Source organism: Lontra canadensis, unplaced genomic scaffold (genome assembly GCF_010015895.1).
Source record: "Lontra canadensis isolate GAN:19392208 unplaced genomic scaffold, GSC_riverotter_1.0 scaffold8, whole genome shotgun sequence".
NCBI lineage: Eukaryota > Metazoa > Chordata > Mammalia > Carnivora > Mustelidae > Lontra > Lontra canadensis.
Genome location: NW_022631002.1, coordinates 9,077,853 through 9,094,827, shown reverse-complemented (window position 1 = coordinate 9,094,827; position 16,975 = coordinate 9,077,853). Strand labels below are relative to the sequence as shown.

General features: G+C 42.3%; 1 protein-coding gene across 8 annotated transcripts in view; it reads left to right on the top strand.

Moving 5' to 3' along the window:
- WWOX (WW domain containing oxidoreductase) overlaps window positions 1–16,975 on the top strand; it is a 941,544-nt gene that overhangs the window by 292,335 nt on the left and 632,234 nt on the right. For all 8 annotated transcript variants that reach the window (XM_032853913.1, XM_032853915.1, XM_032853920.1 and 5 more), the window contains exon 8: window positions 12–276. In XM_032853913.1, the coding sequence (XP_032709804.1) occupies window positions 12–276 (265 nt within the window). The remainder of the gene's footprint in view (window positions 1–11; window positions 277–16,975) is intronic.

Sequence of the window (16,975 nt, the reverse complement as noted above, 5' to 3'; positions counted from 1 at the left end):
TTTTTTTTTAGATTCACAGATATTAATGATTCCTCGGGAAAACTGGACTTCAGCCGCCTTTCTCCATCTAAAAATGACTACTGGGCCATGCTGGCTTATAACCGGTCCAAGCTCTGCAACATTCTCTTCTCCAATGAGCTCCACCGCCGCCTGTCCCCACGCGGGGTCACGTCCAACGCCGTGCATCCTGGAAACATGATGTACTCCTCCATTCACCGCAACTGGTGGGTGTACACACTGCTGTTTACCTTGGCCCGGCCTTTCACCAAGTCCATGGTAAGTGAACGGCTTCTGTTGCCGCAAACACCTTCAGTGCACCCTTTCTGGACTCCTGTGTTCTCTTCAGCTTCTTGCGTCTTGTGGTGATGAGTCTGTTCTTGCAAGTCCCATCCTCAGGCCTGTCAGAGCCGTCAGAAAGGGCTTTCGATCATACTTGAGTGGATGTAAATGGCATCTGTTTCTCTAAAGGCTCTTGGAGGGCTGGGTAGTAGATGTGGTTGTCAAGTGTTGCGTTAAGGACGACTGGAAGTCTTGATGGAAATGCTTCTCTCTATTTTGATGCCATTGTTTTATTGCTATTATGCAGAAGGGGTAGTATTTGATAATGGTATTTTGGGTCAGTATGTGAAAAACATGGATTTGTGATCACTGAATTATCAGCAGAAGTGATTCCTTTGTTTCCACTGAGAATCGTTATTTGATGTTCTGAATTCTTCTTTCATGAGTGGAACTCTCATCTGGAGAACCTTTCGTTGGTTGGAAGTGCATTTTATTCTTTACCTCCCCAAAGGTGGGTCCTTTTTGATGAAACACTTCTGTGGTTAGATTTGGAAATGTTCACAAGGTAAATGGGAATTTTTTACATTTTTGATGGTTGTATAACAACCACATCTAGAGACATCTTCCATGAAAACATTTTAATAGAAAGTCTTTTAAATGAACAATGCACATTTTACACAATATATTTGATATGGTATTTTTCTAAACAAGAGGACTTTAAAAACACTCAGAATTAGTGCGAACTAGTACTATTCCACTTAACTAACATCAAGTCGTCAGAAAAGGGCCAGACACATTTTGGGCTTTATAAGTGTCACAAGGCGAAATCATTATCCTGGGGAAAGGCCTCTGAATACGGTTCATTTCTTCCAGTGGCCATTCCCACATATTGTGGGTAAGGCACTTAACCAATCCTAGCCTGATTCCTCACAACTAAGATGACCCTGTGGCTTGGTGGGGGATTGACCATAACGAATATGACATTTTATAATAATGGGTATAGCATTTGTCATGATTTTACTCTGACTATCCAGCATGGTAGCCACCTGCCGTATGTGGCTATGGAGCCCTTGAGAAGTGAATGATACAGGTAAGAAACTGAATTTTTAATTTGATTTTACTTTAATTTAGATTTATAATTCATTTACACTTAAATATTTCAGATCAGAAAACATGGTTAAATAATGTGCCCAGCATGGTGTCTGTGTGTAGTAGGTGTGCAGTATTCCTGTTATGATGGTTGTTATTCTTGTTGTTGTATCACCTTTGGAGAGAACTGTTGCACAAAACGTCATTGTTTGTGTTGCATACAAGGGTCACAGAACTAAGGGAGTCTGTAAGTTGGGAGTCTGGTGGTGGTGTTTTGGGAGGACCTCTGTCTCCGTCCCAGAGGCCCAAAGAGAAGGTTATCGGCACAGTAGGAAGGGTGTCCAGATGAAGAGAGCCTGGTCTTCAACATGTACTTCTGGTCCCCTGGGAAGCCGTAGCAGAATGAAATTTCCATATTCTTGCCTGCCAGTAACTGAGGAACAGCATCTTTTATCTGCCACAAATACACTTTTTAAGATAAGCATATAAATTATGAAGACTATGAAATGTGTATGTAAGTTTTGACTTTTAGGAAATTTCTAATACTGTCTTTATATATTTAGGTCTTGGGTGGTGTTCTTAGCCATCAGAGTTCTAGGACTTGGTTTATAAAGAGTTGGAATGAGAACTAACTTGTCAAACTCACAGCCACTCCCTTCTCATTCCTAAACATTTTGGACTCCGCGCGTGTGGGGGGAGGCATCAGCATGACTGTAACCGGGGATGGGTCTGTGTGACGTGGAACAGACTGGGCTTACTGAAAAGTCGCTCTGATGTTTCATCCTTCTGTATGTGGCTTGACACTCCTTCTGTCACGATAAGACATTTGTTTCATGAATGCAGAGTGCATTTCTACCTTTTTAACACAGATTTGTTTTTGGACATAAGCCGTATAGTTGCATCCTCTCCTGACCCATGTGAAATTTGGGTTCCTAAACGCCTGAAGCTTAGCGTGGATGCAGCATCCTCATCACCACTTGGCTGTCTGTGCCTCCCAGCTCCATCCGCATTTCACTCCAGAAGTATTTCCTTTGATACCAGTACACATGCAGTTGCACAAGGTCATGGAATCCGAAGCACAGCCCAGCCTTGTGCTTGGAGGCTCTGCCTTTGCTCCTCCACTCGAGCTGGCTCCCTGAAGTATTAAGAGTATTCTAGTATCAGTGTCCCTGTTTCATTTGCTGTGACTTGCTGTGACTGTGGTGATTTTAGTTACAGTAATTAGGTCACCCTTCATGGAGTCAGGCTATTTTAAGTGCCTCTTTAAGGAATATTGTTGCAGATCAGTAATTTTACAATTGGATGTTCTTGTGCAACTTTATTAAATGTAATCTGTCTTTTAAATGTTGCCCTTTTACAGTTATACATTTCTAATTGCTGCTGTAAATGCATTATCACTTTGAAATTAATTAATTTTTCCATTTTGGCCGCCTGCAGTATAATAATCACTAATGAGAAACTCATAGGGATTAATCTCAGCACAGCGACCCCTACTGGTAATTCTTTGACTTTGGCATCTCTTCCCTTTGAATTCTGGAGGTCGGGGCAGGTGGATGAGGAGTCTGGGGGGGGGGTCTGGAGGGGGAGGAACATTTGTCTCCCTCCCCTCCAATTTGTGTAAAAATAAAAATAATACATACAAATGGAAATAGGATTTTATTTTTTTAAAGAAAGCTTTGTGTCCAGTGTGGATCTTGAACTCACAACCCCGAGATCAAGAGTCACACACTGCCTCCTAAGCCAGACAGATGCCCTGGGAATAGGGTTGTTTTTAAATATATACAGGATTCTTTAGCTGCTTTTGAAACATCTTAAAGGAAACTAAAGTTTGTTGGGAGCTTTCTGATAACGAAGTCACGTCCATCGTGTGTATATTATGTTACTTTCCTGTCTTTGTAGCTTTCTTTTATGGCATTAAGATACTCTCAATTATATTTTGCATATGTATGTATGAATATACACTGTAAGTATATGTAAAGTGTTCATATATAGGTGTTTCTCCAAGTAACGTAATTTACAAAACCAGACCCAGTGATAGAAAAGACTTTCAAGGGTAATTTTGGCTATTGGTGATTGTTGCCCTGTGTGTTGATTTTAGATTCCTGCCATACACCCAGGTAGGATGCGACTTGGCACTTTAGGCCAGACATCATGATGCTTTATGCCTCAGCATGTGTGTCTTCACGGATTCCTTCCAAAGGCTCTGCAGTTAGAACTATTACCCTCGTTTTGTAGTTAAAAAGCACAGAGGACTTGCCCAGCTTGCCCAAGAGAATGGCATACTCGTCTGCAGACCCTTTAGGGGCTCCTCAGAGTGCCCTTGTTCAGATAACCACAGCGACCCCACCCTGTACATCTCTTCTTGTGCAGTTAGGTTTCCTTTTTAAAATGTTTGAGAGTACCTTCATGAACTTAACCCTCAGCCTTTTCTGCCCCACCCCCCCACCCCCCCGACAAAAACTTTCATTTCTGGTAAACAACATCTGAGCTAGCGTTCCTAGGTCCAAGCCCGCCCTTTGCGGATTGGTATGTAAATTTGAAGCTGAACACTGTCACGTGGCCTCTTAGGGTGTTTTGTGTGACCAAATATTTATGTTGGCAGGTAACAGTAGAAAGAATATCATGTGTTAGGGTAGCAGGAGCTTAGCAGATGTTTTAGGGAACTGCGTTTTCAAATCATTTTACGTTAAAAAATGGCTTGAGTTTGTAGAACTTCTGGAATGATTGAGTTATGTTTCCTGTGGCCGTGTAAAGCCAGTCATTGTGCTGAGTTTTAACAGATGTGCAGCTACCCCGCTAATGGATGGACCTGCAACGCTGGTTCTGTTGCAAAGTTATAAATTATAACTAGGAAAAGCACAAGATGTCATTCTTCTAACCTTCGTGAAAGCCAAGCTGAGTAATTCTGCCCTTGACTAACCCGCTGCAGGGTGATTTATAGTTGTATAATTTAAAACATAATGAAGGAGATAATAGATGTTGATTTGTTCTTTAAATTAGTGTTTTAGAAAAATACTCCCCCCCCCCCCAAATACCTGCAGCTGACTATACTCTAGATATGATCAAGGACAAACCCCATTCGGATCTTTACTGGTGTGCTGGAATGAAATGCAGGGGCCTTTTTCTGTGTTGGGAGGAGGAGATATGCTTTTCAATGTAGAAATTCCAGCATGCTCTCCACTAATGGAAATTATTTCAGGACTCCCGAATGAGGGCTCAGTTCTCTTGCTGCCTTGCTGTTGCCAGTGCAGATATGTTGGAAAACTAGACTCCTGAGACCCCACCGTGGTCCGGCCGCACTTGACCTTTCCTGCAGAACCCCGAAGAAGGACCTAGAGGCAGCGTTCTTCCTGCTGAGGTCACATCCCTGTGGCCTCACACATTCTTCTTACTTTCCAGGATTATCATTGGCATTGGTTTTATTAGCCACCTCTGATTCTGTTCAGAGCTTTAAAATTAACAGTATTTGCTCAGTTTGGCGTCCAAGGGTAATGGTAGCGTGAAAAAGAGCAAAGGATTTAAAAACATTACGCCTGTATTCAAAGCGCAACATTTCCACCGCTTTTCATTATATAATTTTGAAATGCTTCCGTCTTTGTGAGGCTCATATTCTATGTCAGTTTTCATGTTTTGGACTGTGAGTTATTAACACCCAGTTAAAAGTGTTTGGAGTAATAGAGGTTTGTTTTTCCTCATATATCCAGAAATCCAGAGGCTGCCAAGGGTATGTTTAGCTACTGTATAGGAAGCTCCTTTGTGATTGTCTTGGCTTTTCCCTCATGCTTATAAGATGGCTGCAGTAGCACCAACCATTGCATCCTCTGTGATGACGTCTGAAGGTAGGATGGAAGGGATGGGACCCCTCTTTACATGTCTCAAGGATAAGAACATTCTATCTCAGAACTGTCCTTTGTAGCAGACTTGCCTTCAGCTCGCACATCCCTTGTCCATATCCTAGGTACAGAGAGACTGGGAAAGTGCATTTCTGGCATTTTTCTATCTCTAGGGTGGGAGGTGAGATCTGGTGGCAAGAAAGAAGGGTGGGATAATGGCTTTTGGGCAGGATCTGTTGAATAAGTGTGCATATAGTTCTCTCATCTGTCAATTAGAAATGCTGTCTATTTTATGGGGTCACTGTGAAAGCAAGTTAGAATTGAGTGGGTGGCACCCGCCTTGTCTGGTCCCCTTCTATGCTACCAGCTTCACCTCAAGCTACTTGCAGCCCCATTCTCCTTCCTTTCCCAAGATGTTGAAGTATATTGTCCTTTAGTCTAAAACCCTCCTTTTCCTCTACTTTCAGTTACTTTCTACTCATCCCTCAAAACCCAGTCCACACATCACACCCCAAGGAAGCATCAGATCAAGATCTGGTCAAGACCCCCTTTCTGTGCTCTCTGAAGAGCGGATGCTCATCGTGCTGTCTGATGCACACCAGCCCTCCGTAAATGGGTGCTTCCCTCGTCCGAGGGAAGGACCTCGGAGTTTCTCTTTATAACACTGAACGCAAATGCCGTTTAGAAAAATGATTTCTGTGGTTTTTATTTAATGGTTTTCCCCTCTCTTGATTGTGCTGTTTTAGCATTCATGCTACTGTATCCCTGGTCCATAAAGTAAATGCTCAGTAAATATTTGTAAATGAATAAATGAAAGACGATTAGGTGCTTAATGAATGGCAGCCATTAAGGCATCCCTTAGCATCAGTCTGTCTGAAGTGGCCAGGCCCCTGCAGTTCAGGATGTGCAGAGAAAGAAGCGGATGAGTCAGGAGGCCCAGCTCGCACCCCACAGCTAGTACACAGGGGAGCTGGGACCAGAACCCAGGCCCCCCCATATTCCTGGGCAAGCACCGGTTAAGGGATCTGCCATCGGGGTGTGTATGGAGGGAAAGTGTAAGGGGAGAACTGCAAGGCTTGGGTAAGACAGGACAGGCTCCATCCTATGCTACCTCTTGGGCACATTTCATAACCTGATTAATATTCATGAGTGATACTGGGATGTTACACCTACCTCATGGGCTTGTGTTGAGAATTGAAGGTGCCGAGGAAAACACCACAACTAGGATGTGTGTGATACTCAACAAACCCTAACTGGTATCACTCTTACTACACATGTTGGGAATCAAAGATCATGACTCTATAGCCTGACAAACATACTAGATGTTCGATATTTATTACTGTGGTTGTTTTTGTCATTGCTACTGTCATCCTTATGTTCTCAGGCCAGCAAAAGTGTGCCTCTCTTTCCACTGAGTCAATGGCCTGTTCTCAGTGATGGCCCTGGGTCACCAAAGGTCACATGACCCCGTGACCAATGAGCACAGAAGAACCATATCCCAGCCCGAGTAACATGCAGAATGGTAGCTGGGACCGGACGGGTTGCAGTGGGGCACAACGCAGGCCCTCTGGGTTGCCTGTGTTTTTCATTTTTTTTTTTAACTAACATTTTATTTTATTTATTTATTTATTAGAAGATTTTATTTATTTATTTGAGAGAGAGAGCATGCAAGGGAAGGGGCAGGAGCAGAGGGAGAGGGAGAGAGAGAATCTCAAGCAGAGTCTGCACTGAGTGCATACCCCAACTTGGGGCTCGAGATGGGGGTCAATCCCACAACCTCGAGATCGTGACCTGAGCCCAAATCAAGAGTGGGATGCTTGACAGACTGAGCCACCCAGGTGCCCCCATCCCCCGACCAGCTGCCTGTTTGAAGCCATACCTTAGCTTTGAGGGAAGATCAGCCCTTTCTTGTTAAAGACAAAGGAAAGGGAAATACGGAGCTCTGTGGGGCCTTAGCCTCTCATCATACCATTTTCTCTGCCTGCTTTTCAGCGTTTATAAGTCTGGTTGGGCCTTTGTTCCCGAATGAGCACCCAAGTGGGGAAAAAGTGATATCTGGCCTTAATATGTGTGACAAATTATTTAATGAACATTTAGCCAAGATGTGAAATTCCCCTAGTTTTATCTTCCACGGCTTCCTTTCTCCTGCACCCCTGCCGACGTGTTGGTAATGCACGGCCCTGGTCCCCGGCCCCTCACAAGCTCTTTTATTGCTTTTAAGTCCATGGTGCTGCCTTTGATCCTCCCCTCTCAGTTTCCTTTTCTCCAATTTCATGCTTCTTTCCAGTGGTTTTTGGCTGGAGCACAGTGTAGGCATCGGAGGCCTGCCCGAGGAGACAGATGCCAGGGGATTTCGTTCCCCCTGCCCAGGGACAACGCTGCTGCACTGTGTTTCCTGTGGACAGGGACATTTCTAGAGCTCACCAGACGTACTGATCGTTCCTTGTGAGGTGGACTGTGACATGTGTGTTTAGTAGCAATAAGAGAACTTGGATCTGGTGTTCTGGATTGCTCAGAAACTGAAACCCACCCCCACCCCACCCCTTCCTAGGACACTAAGAAACGAACACACTGAAAATGAGTGGAGGTTTTCATGTCATGTGCAGACCTACTCAGTCCCAGGCTCCAGGCTCCCTGGTTTACATTCCCTGTCTCTGGTCTTACTTGATTTTAGGGTTTGCTGTAATCAGACAATTGAGCATCTCTGAGCAAGTCGCTTACCCTCTCTGGGCCTCAGTTTTGTTATCTGTAAAATGAGTCAGTCGATCAAATTAGTGGTCCTGTGGGGCTATGGATTTTAGAAAACAGTATAATTCTAATGGAAATAAGAAATGGATACCAATGTAGATTCGTACTTTTAGTTCTGAAACCAGAAAAACCTACCACCATCAACCGTCACCACTGATTTTTAAGGAATGGGTATTTTAATGCCAAAAACTGTAAATAGGAACTGATTGTGGAATACATTCAACTTCTGGAAAACCCATGGCAGTGTCACTGTTGTGTTGTTGAAAGTGCTGGGCCTGCACTTGGGAGTGACTGGCCCAGAAGACTCCAAAGGTCCAAATTTGCTGTAAAGCCAACTGCATCTCAGTTAACGGTCATGAGCCCAAAGCGAGGCCATTAGAAACTCGGACCCATCTAGACTCGCCATAGGAGAGGGAAGCAGAATGAAGGGATCTGAGGTTGCAATTAGAGTGTAAACGGACCTGGCATATAGAATTTCTCTTTTTTATCATAAGCACCTATTTCAGCCTATGCCCTTTTATAAATAGGACACCCCGTCTACTTACATTCCAGTGTCTGTAGGTCTAGAACGCCCGGTGTGGTTTCACTGGGCCCTCTGTTTCTGTGTCAACTCCTAGGCTGCACTCGCAGTGTGAGCTGGGCTGTAAGAATCTGAAGGCTCAGCTGGAGAAGAGTCCACTTCCAAGGTCACGAGCTTGTTGACAGGATTCAGCTCCCTGTGGCCTAGTAGATTGGACACTTGGGTTCTTCTCTGGCTGTTAGCTAGAGGCTTCTCTCTCAGTCCCCCGCCGCAGGCGCCTCCCCAGCATGGCACTTGCTCTATCAGAGTGAGGAAGCTAGGGAGGAAATGGTCTACCAGCAAGATGAGGTGACAGCTCTTTGCAAGCTAACCACAGAAGTGACATCTTGCCACTTTTGCCCATTCTGTTTGTTAGAAGCGAGTCACTGGGTGTGACCCACATTCATCTGGAGAGGAGGAGGATTTCACAGTGGCGCAGAGACTGGGAGGCAGGGCGTACTTGAGAAGTTCAGTTTCACTGGGTTTTTCTAGTGCCTTTTTGTAGGCTTATGTGGTGGCAGATTTACTCACAGGCTTTGACATTTCTTGGCCTCACCCCGTAGCATGCATCCCCAACACGCTGATGTTTGCCTTGCTGCTCTCCGTTGGCCTCTTTTCTGTGTTCTTGTCTTCTCCCCTCTTTCTGGGCTGAGAGAGGTATCAGAGGTACCCATTTTGTTTTTTTTCTATATTTATGCATTTCTGCCTCATGATGGGAGATAAGATTTAGACCTTTAATAAGAAAGCTTATGAAAAGAATAAAGAAACGTGTGGATTATGTTTCCTAAAGTCAACTATTTATTTTCTTGCCTCTTTAGTAGAGGGGACCATGCTAATAGATGGTCCAAATTTTCTTTCTAAAGAAACATGTATTGCCGAGTTTTGATTGAGTTTCAAAAATTGACCAGAGACCCTGGACTTGTTTTTTTTTTTTTTTTTTTGTTAAGCTGTAAAGCTAGATAAGGCTCAGCGATCATTTCAAAGTCCATGTAGAATAGCCTTATTCCAGACTATATATAGTCTTCAGGATTTCTTGTTTTCTTTTGTTAGTTTTTTAAGTAGGAATGGAAGGGGAAAAACACTTTCATTTTGCTGTTTTCAGAAAATATTGTAGGGATTGATTTTGAATGTTAAACATATTGATTCTGAAAGTATTCATGGCCTAAAACCTCTCCTTCAAACTGTATAATAAGTGAAGTATCTTATTTAGTCATATTCTAATTTCCCCTGTGAAATATCAAGCTTTTTTACTGAGCTGAGGCCTTTGTTTCTCCACATACCACCTTACAGAGAATCTGCACCACTTGGAGACATTTCGTCTTTGAGTTTCATATGATGGGGTCTCTTTAATCATTTACATTTCGAAAAAAGAAAGTGAAATATTCTTTAAGAAGCCAAAGTAATCCACGGGAATGTATGGTGTTTGTTCAGCTGGATATCTTATTTATTTGAAGTACTGAGAGAAATCTCTTCTGACTGCTCAAAAAAGGGAAGAATAAACAGTAAGAGTGTCCAAGTAATCTGAGCTAGAAGGTCCCTCCTTTCACAGAAAAGTTATAAAAAGTATATTCGCCAGATCCAAAAAAAATACTGTATATCAACTACTGAGACCTGCATAATGTTTTCTTAGTATTCTCACTCTTTAGAAGAAAAAAAAAAAAAAGCCAACTGTAAAATCTTGGAACTTAATTTTTTTTTGATATTTTAATATTCCTGGGCAGGTGAATGCAGTAAGTCTGTTTTTCTTTCTTAGAGTATAACATCTCTTGTTGGCTTTTGTGTGTGCAATGTGTTGTTTGTTTCTTTACTGACTCTATAACCTTAAGAGACCGCGTAATGAAATTAATGTGGCCAAAGTCACAGTGTTAACTCTGAGCACATTTCCTATAAAGAAGGCATTAATAAGATGTTTAAAAGAAAGAAAGAAAAAAAAAAGAAATACAACGTATTTCAAAAGAATTAGCTTCTGGAATGTATCCAGTTGTGAAAATAATATAGATTTCTTCTCCTCTTGTTCTCTCTGTTAAAACCATCAGGACTGAACTGGCGTCTTTCTTGTGCATGAGGCGTCAGGGAGCATACCAAATTCCTTTATCCTGGCCCTGCAAGGGTCTTGTCTCTGTTGCACTTAGCTCTCCTCTCCTTCTTGCGCTCGTGCACCACACCTTCCAGTGCCGTTTTGTCTCACTGCCAGGCTCAAGCATCTGTCGGGTTCATATTTAAGTCCACAATGAGGGCCTTTTTCATTCAAAGCCAAATTAAAAAAAAAAAAAAAGTGAAAAATGAAAAAAAAATTAAGCTGACCTTTGCCGTGTCCACTATTACTCTGCCTCCACATTAGTCCGTCATGTTAAGATCTGAGATGCATTCAGTACAGTCTGAGATTTCCCCGAATGAGCATATGTTCTGTGAGCCAAGAGGACAAAGCCCAGTGATGACAAATACCACAGCTCCCGTTTATCTGGACTCTCCTGTTCTGAGTGCCTTTTACGTGTCCATGCCTTTCCTTCTCCCCACCCGCGACCAGCGGTGCAAGGTGTGTAGGAACCGAGAAGGACACGTTCATCTATTGTGTGGAAGAAGAGTGTGTCACCGTGTTAGCACGGAGGCCATGCCCGGGCTTTGCAGTCAGAGGCAGGAGGCTCCCGGTCTCCACCTTTCCTTGCAGGGCCGTCCGTAATTGTGCACACGTCACACTACATCTCTGGGCCTCGGGTCTCCTTTTTCTTTCTGAAGTGGAGAGAAGTAAGACCCCTTCCTCAGGTCTTACTGATCTCTAAGGCTACGCAAGAAGCTGTTGTCAGGGACGTGGTGGAAAATTTGACGGTAAAACACGTTGCAGCTATGCCCCTCCCCGTTAGAGGTGCCCTTTCGGTCCGAATCCCAAGGAGAACCCTTGAGGAGCTACTGTTCTGTCTTTCACTTGGTAATGAAATTGTAACTTATCGCTGCAGTTCTGGTTCCGTTTTGTGCCTTTTCAAACCATATTATAGCTGAGGGTGAACATGTCAGCTTCCTCTGGTTTTTAGTGGCTCTACATTTTGTTCCCCTTATTTTAGTCTTTTTCTTTTTTTAGTCACCTTAAATCCGTGTTGGAAGCAGGTCAAATATGAATTAATTAAGCGATTTAAGTTGAAGTATAGGAATAGCCCCTTAAATCTGTTAATAACATCAGACCAAAAGCAAATTTATCTTGGTCGGAACTTTTAGTTCTATTTCTGGATCGTGCGCGCCCAACGAAAGAGACGATGCAATACGCTTTGACAAAATGAATCTTTTTAATAAAACATCCCGTCTTCAGGATTTGGGGAAGCTTTTACCTGTATTTCCACTTTCAGTCCTTGTATGATTAACACCAGATACTGTTTGCTATCAAGCAGTACACCAGTTTCCCAGAGGGTAAACCTTTTAATCAGATAGGTGTTTCTGTGTACTCATGCGCTCACAGTTCTTCAAGGACATAATAAGCATATATTCACTTCTTTTTGGTCTTTTTCTTTTTATTTTTTGACTACCCTCTTTCTCCTGTGCCCATCATTCCACTTGGCTATTTATATCTTAAATATATCTTTGTGAAAAATTCATTTATTTCCTATATAATTCATTTAAGATGGTTTATAAAGACAACAAGGGCTAGCTAGCAATCGCAGTTCCCACGGACACTTGCAGACAGTCGGCACTCACAAGTGGGTTTGTTACATCATGTAGATGGGTGTACACCCTTACAAAATCTGCTTGGGGGGAGGGGAAGATAAAACCAGCTATTTCAGCCTGCTCTTTTGATCCTGAGGCTTTTTTTTTCATTCTGTTTATGAATAAAACATTTTAATCAGAACTTTATTAACACTGATCAATTTTTTTCATGGGAGTCTAATACAGGGTGAATTCCATTAAGTCAATTAAATACTTTGATCAGATTTTTAAACTCGATACATAGATAATTTAGCTGTGGCTTTTTTTTTTTTTTAAAGTATTTTACTGAAGTCCTTTTCACCGGGACCTTTTCCGCCTGCCCAGATACATGATACAGTGAAGATTTCATCGTCTGTTTTCTGTACACACCAAATTTTACACCTTTTGTCTCATGAGTTTTTCTTTGTATCAGTTATTCCCACCAAGCCAAATTAGGTTGGAAGAATCTCAATTTCACCACATGCAGTTGTTGTCACCAAGTTGTTGTGATCATTATTTCAACCAGAAATATGTGTTATTTAATTGAAGAAGACCAGTATTCTGTTCTTAACCAATACTGAAATTCCTCTGCAAGTGTGTTCTGATATCACAGGGTTTCTCAGTTATCCAGGACTGGTCTCTGAGGATGTTGCTAATCTGATTCTTTTACAAACTAAGAAAGAAGTTGGATGACTGTGAAATACTTGTCCTTTGTATTGTTGTGGCCAGGTGGGTAGTACATGATGGGTCAAGATGTCCTCTCGTTGGTCCAGAACAGTGTCTTTCAATCTTTTTTTTTTTTTTTTGGATGACCACCAGTTTTTTATGTCACAGCCCGATGCATGTATCCTTAAGCTTATGCTGTGTGTCTTTGTGTATCATGCGCCGTGTGTGTGTGTGTCTGAAACAAACATTTAATGAAATAGTCTAACTATGGGCAGTGTTGTCTGCTGTTTTCATCTTGGTTGTATTTCATTTTTTAAAGTGCTGATTGTGACCCAGTTTTAGCATCCACTAAATAGCAATCTGTCCTTTGAAAATTGCCACTTTAGAACTATTGGATCTGCTCCTATCTGACAAGTGTTCATCGAGTGCCTCGTGGGCTGCCTCAGGGGGTAGAACATGGAAGAGTGAGCAGATTGTGATCCTTGGCCTATGGGTGCTTATGTTAGACAGGGCAGAGATGTCAAGAACTCTGGCGTGAGGAAGCACGGGCACCACTGCTACAGTGTTTTCTACTTTGGGGGTCGATGTAAGAGTAGTCACATAAAATTGCAGAACGGAGATGACATCTTTACTGAGCCTTGAAGGATATGTGGGAAGTGAAACTGTAGACACAAACAGGAGACTCTTTCAGGTAGACTTTGCTGCAGTGGTATAGGGTGGAGACCAGGACTGGGGACAAAATTAAGGATGTGTCCCCCCCACCCCAAACAGCCCTCAGTAATCAAATAAACAATATTTTATGTAATGTTTAAAAAATTTAATTTTAAAAAAATGCAAAAAATCAAGAACAAAATTTCTAATTTTAAAACAAAATGGGAGTGGTAGAGCGAAGGCACGATTAATGAATGTGGGTTTGTGGTAATCCATACAAGGAGGTGAAGGCAAAAAGAAAAAAGGCCACTGAGGGCGTGTTTGAGGGTTTGGGATCTTACAGTGTCCTGTTAATATCGGTGATGAAGGTGATAAGAGAGTGATGATGGCAATGACCCACGAAAAGCTAACATTTATTGAGCAGTTGCTGTCTTCCAGGACTCCTGCTGTGTACCTTCTCTGTTTCTCACATATCAAGAGCAGTATTCCCTGTTGTTACTGAGGAGGCTTGTCAGGACACATAAATACCCACTCAAGGGCACATAACTAAAAGGCAGTAGAGTGGAGATTCGAGCTCTTTCCAATGGGCTCAACTGCTCAGGCTCCAAACCCCGATCACTGACGGCCTCTGCTGGCTGCAGATCGTGTTTGGGCTTGAGAGAGGCCATCTTTATGGTTGCAAGAAAGTGAGTTGAGAAGAAGAGATTTTTTTTTTTACCGTAGAGAACAATAGGTAGGCTGAAAGGGTTGGCCTTTTGGAAATTTTGTGAACCTGTACAAAGGCCTAGAGATAAATATTGCAGAACTAGAAGGAGAAATAGGTTTTAATATGTTCACTGAACCTGGGAGGTAAATGGGCAGTAATGCGGAGGGGATATATACATTTGTGGATGATTTGTTGATATGCCCATGTACGCATGCCTGCATAAACAAACACGGAAGATATCTGACATTTAAGTTTTGTTTAGTGCTTAACAAAATACTGTCCTGTCTTTCCTTTTCTAAAGCAGTAGCATTAAATTCTTGCCTTAGGGGTTATCGGAAAGAGATAACATAAAGTATTTTTCCTTTGGATAGGTATGTTGTTTATCTCTATAAATAACTGTTAGAATTGTGAATCTGCAATGTCTCAGAAACATCTTGATTTATCTTTCTAGTGATGACAATGAATGATGTAGGACAGATTCTAAGAAGAGAATATTTAGAATATCTACGTGTCACTTCCATAATATGTCTAAAAATTATCATGCCTATTCATTATTTAAATAGCTGTGGCCTTTTAGTAAATACCAACATTAACAAACCATGTTAACATGATTTAAAATATACAATGAAATTTGCAATGCCATTTGATGACGGAGCTATCAAATTAGCACACGCAGCATTGACTGATCATCCTTATAAAGAGCTGTTTGTGTTGCGAACAGAGAAGACGCACATCCCCTTGTGGGCTGGCAGCATTTCTGCAAGCATTTCCTTAAGCGATGCCACTGGCAGGATGGTTTTATTCGATGTTGAATTGTCATGCAACGTGTGCCCATCCTACGCTTCTAATCTGCTGCACACTCAGGGGGGTTGGTACATGTCCAGACTGGCTGGTAATGTTCTCTGTGATTGTATGTGTGTCTGCCTGCGCCCTTTTTGTTTGTTTCGTTACTGCTGTCCTCATTAAGGGCCCTTCCAAGGCCTTCCTCCATTCTCAGATGATGGCTCTTCTGACGTGGGATTATCCAGGGGTAGCAAAAGCTCTCTTGCAGATATGCCATTTTACCACTTTGAATAAAATAGCAAAAAGTTTTTTTTTTTTTTCATTCAGTCCAGATTTGCTCCTTGCTTTCTTGGTTCTTTCAAAGTAATAACTTATCACAGGTTTTCAGCCCACAGAGCTTCACTCTGCAGGTGTTACTTTGTGACTTCCACGTTTGTCCTGAGCGAGTGAAAGTGAGTTCAACCAAAGTTAGTGGGTGGAAATACAAAACTCCCCTCCCTCCCTCCCTCCCTTTCTTCCTTTCTTTCTTTCTTTTGTTCACATTTTTCCCCCAGGGCTAAGCTTTCTTTCAGAAAATCTTGATAGCCCTTCCTGTAAGACTCTGCTTTTATAATGTTCATGAGGATCACAAAAGGCATGTATAAAAGGAACGTGAACTTAGCAGGTTGTGCTGGACTCAAGAACTTCCTTGACTCTCTATGCTGGAGGTCACATGGAAGGTCCCCTTTTCTAGATGAGGAAACTCAGGAGTCCACCCAAAGATGAAGGGTGCATACATTGTTCTGGTTGAACTTGGCCTGGAGCCTCTGTCTCAGGATTTATCTTCTACCCCTCCCCATGCCCTGTCAACAGATTGTTTTGTCTTATTGATACAGCATTGTTTGACCTAAATGTTTATTTTATCTCATATCTATTATCATTTAAATGATATTATTATGCAGTGTTTCAAAAATAAACAGAATGTAAGTCACCTAATTCTTAGGCATTAATATAAGGAAGACAATCTGAGGAAGTGAATGTGTGTACACTCCTGTGAGCACTGGCGGCTGCCGATAGGGGGCGCTATATTTCATTGTGTTTGGCTTGGGGGAAAACAATGGAATGATTAGTACATCCTTATTGGACCAGGGGAAGAAGAAAACCCTTTATTTCCAACAATTTACATTCCCTGTGTCACCTCGGTATTTAATTGACTTCACTTATGCAACTACTGGAAGTTCTCCCAGGCTAGTTGCTACTATTAATTATAACTGAGAGGGATAATATCAGTAAACTAATGGATTGGAGTTTCTAAACGGAGGCCAGCATTTGACTTTGGAAGAACTGATCCGCAAACACCTGGCTTGGTAGGATGAACTAGGGCTCCCTTTGGTCGTCTCTGGTGGCCACAGTCCTGCAGTAGCTTTGGCGATTATGCAGGCCAACCCCATTAGTTTAGAGATCTAGAAACTGGACCCAGAAATGTCAAGAGACTTGTTTCAGGTTCACACGGAGAGAGTTTTCATGGCACTGTGAGACTCTCATGTATTTCATGTTTTAACTGACGTGGCCTTTCCAGTGTTTTGAATGGATGTGCATTTGTTGCATAACTGGATATTTCAGAGTGGCCAGGGAGTTAAGCACTGTGTTTTTTTTAAAGCTTATTATTATTATTTTTATTTTTAGTAATCTTTACACCCAGCGTAAGGCTCGAACTCACAACCCCAAGATTAAGGGTCAAATGTTCTTCCAGCTGAGCCAGCCAGGTCCCCTCCCCCTGCCGTCCCGAACTTCTTCTTGATGTTACAGATAAAAAATTGCAAGACGTAACCTCAGAGTCCTGAGACATATACATAACAGAATAGTGATTGACTCTTCCAGCTCTACTGGTCCATGGTGGGGCTTCTCTCAACCAGTTTCAGAACATCTCAGAATCATCTTTGATTAGCTTACCCTTTTTTTTTTTTTTTGCCTTTCTTGTTAGTTATTTGACCCCACATTTAGCTGCAT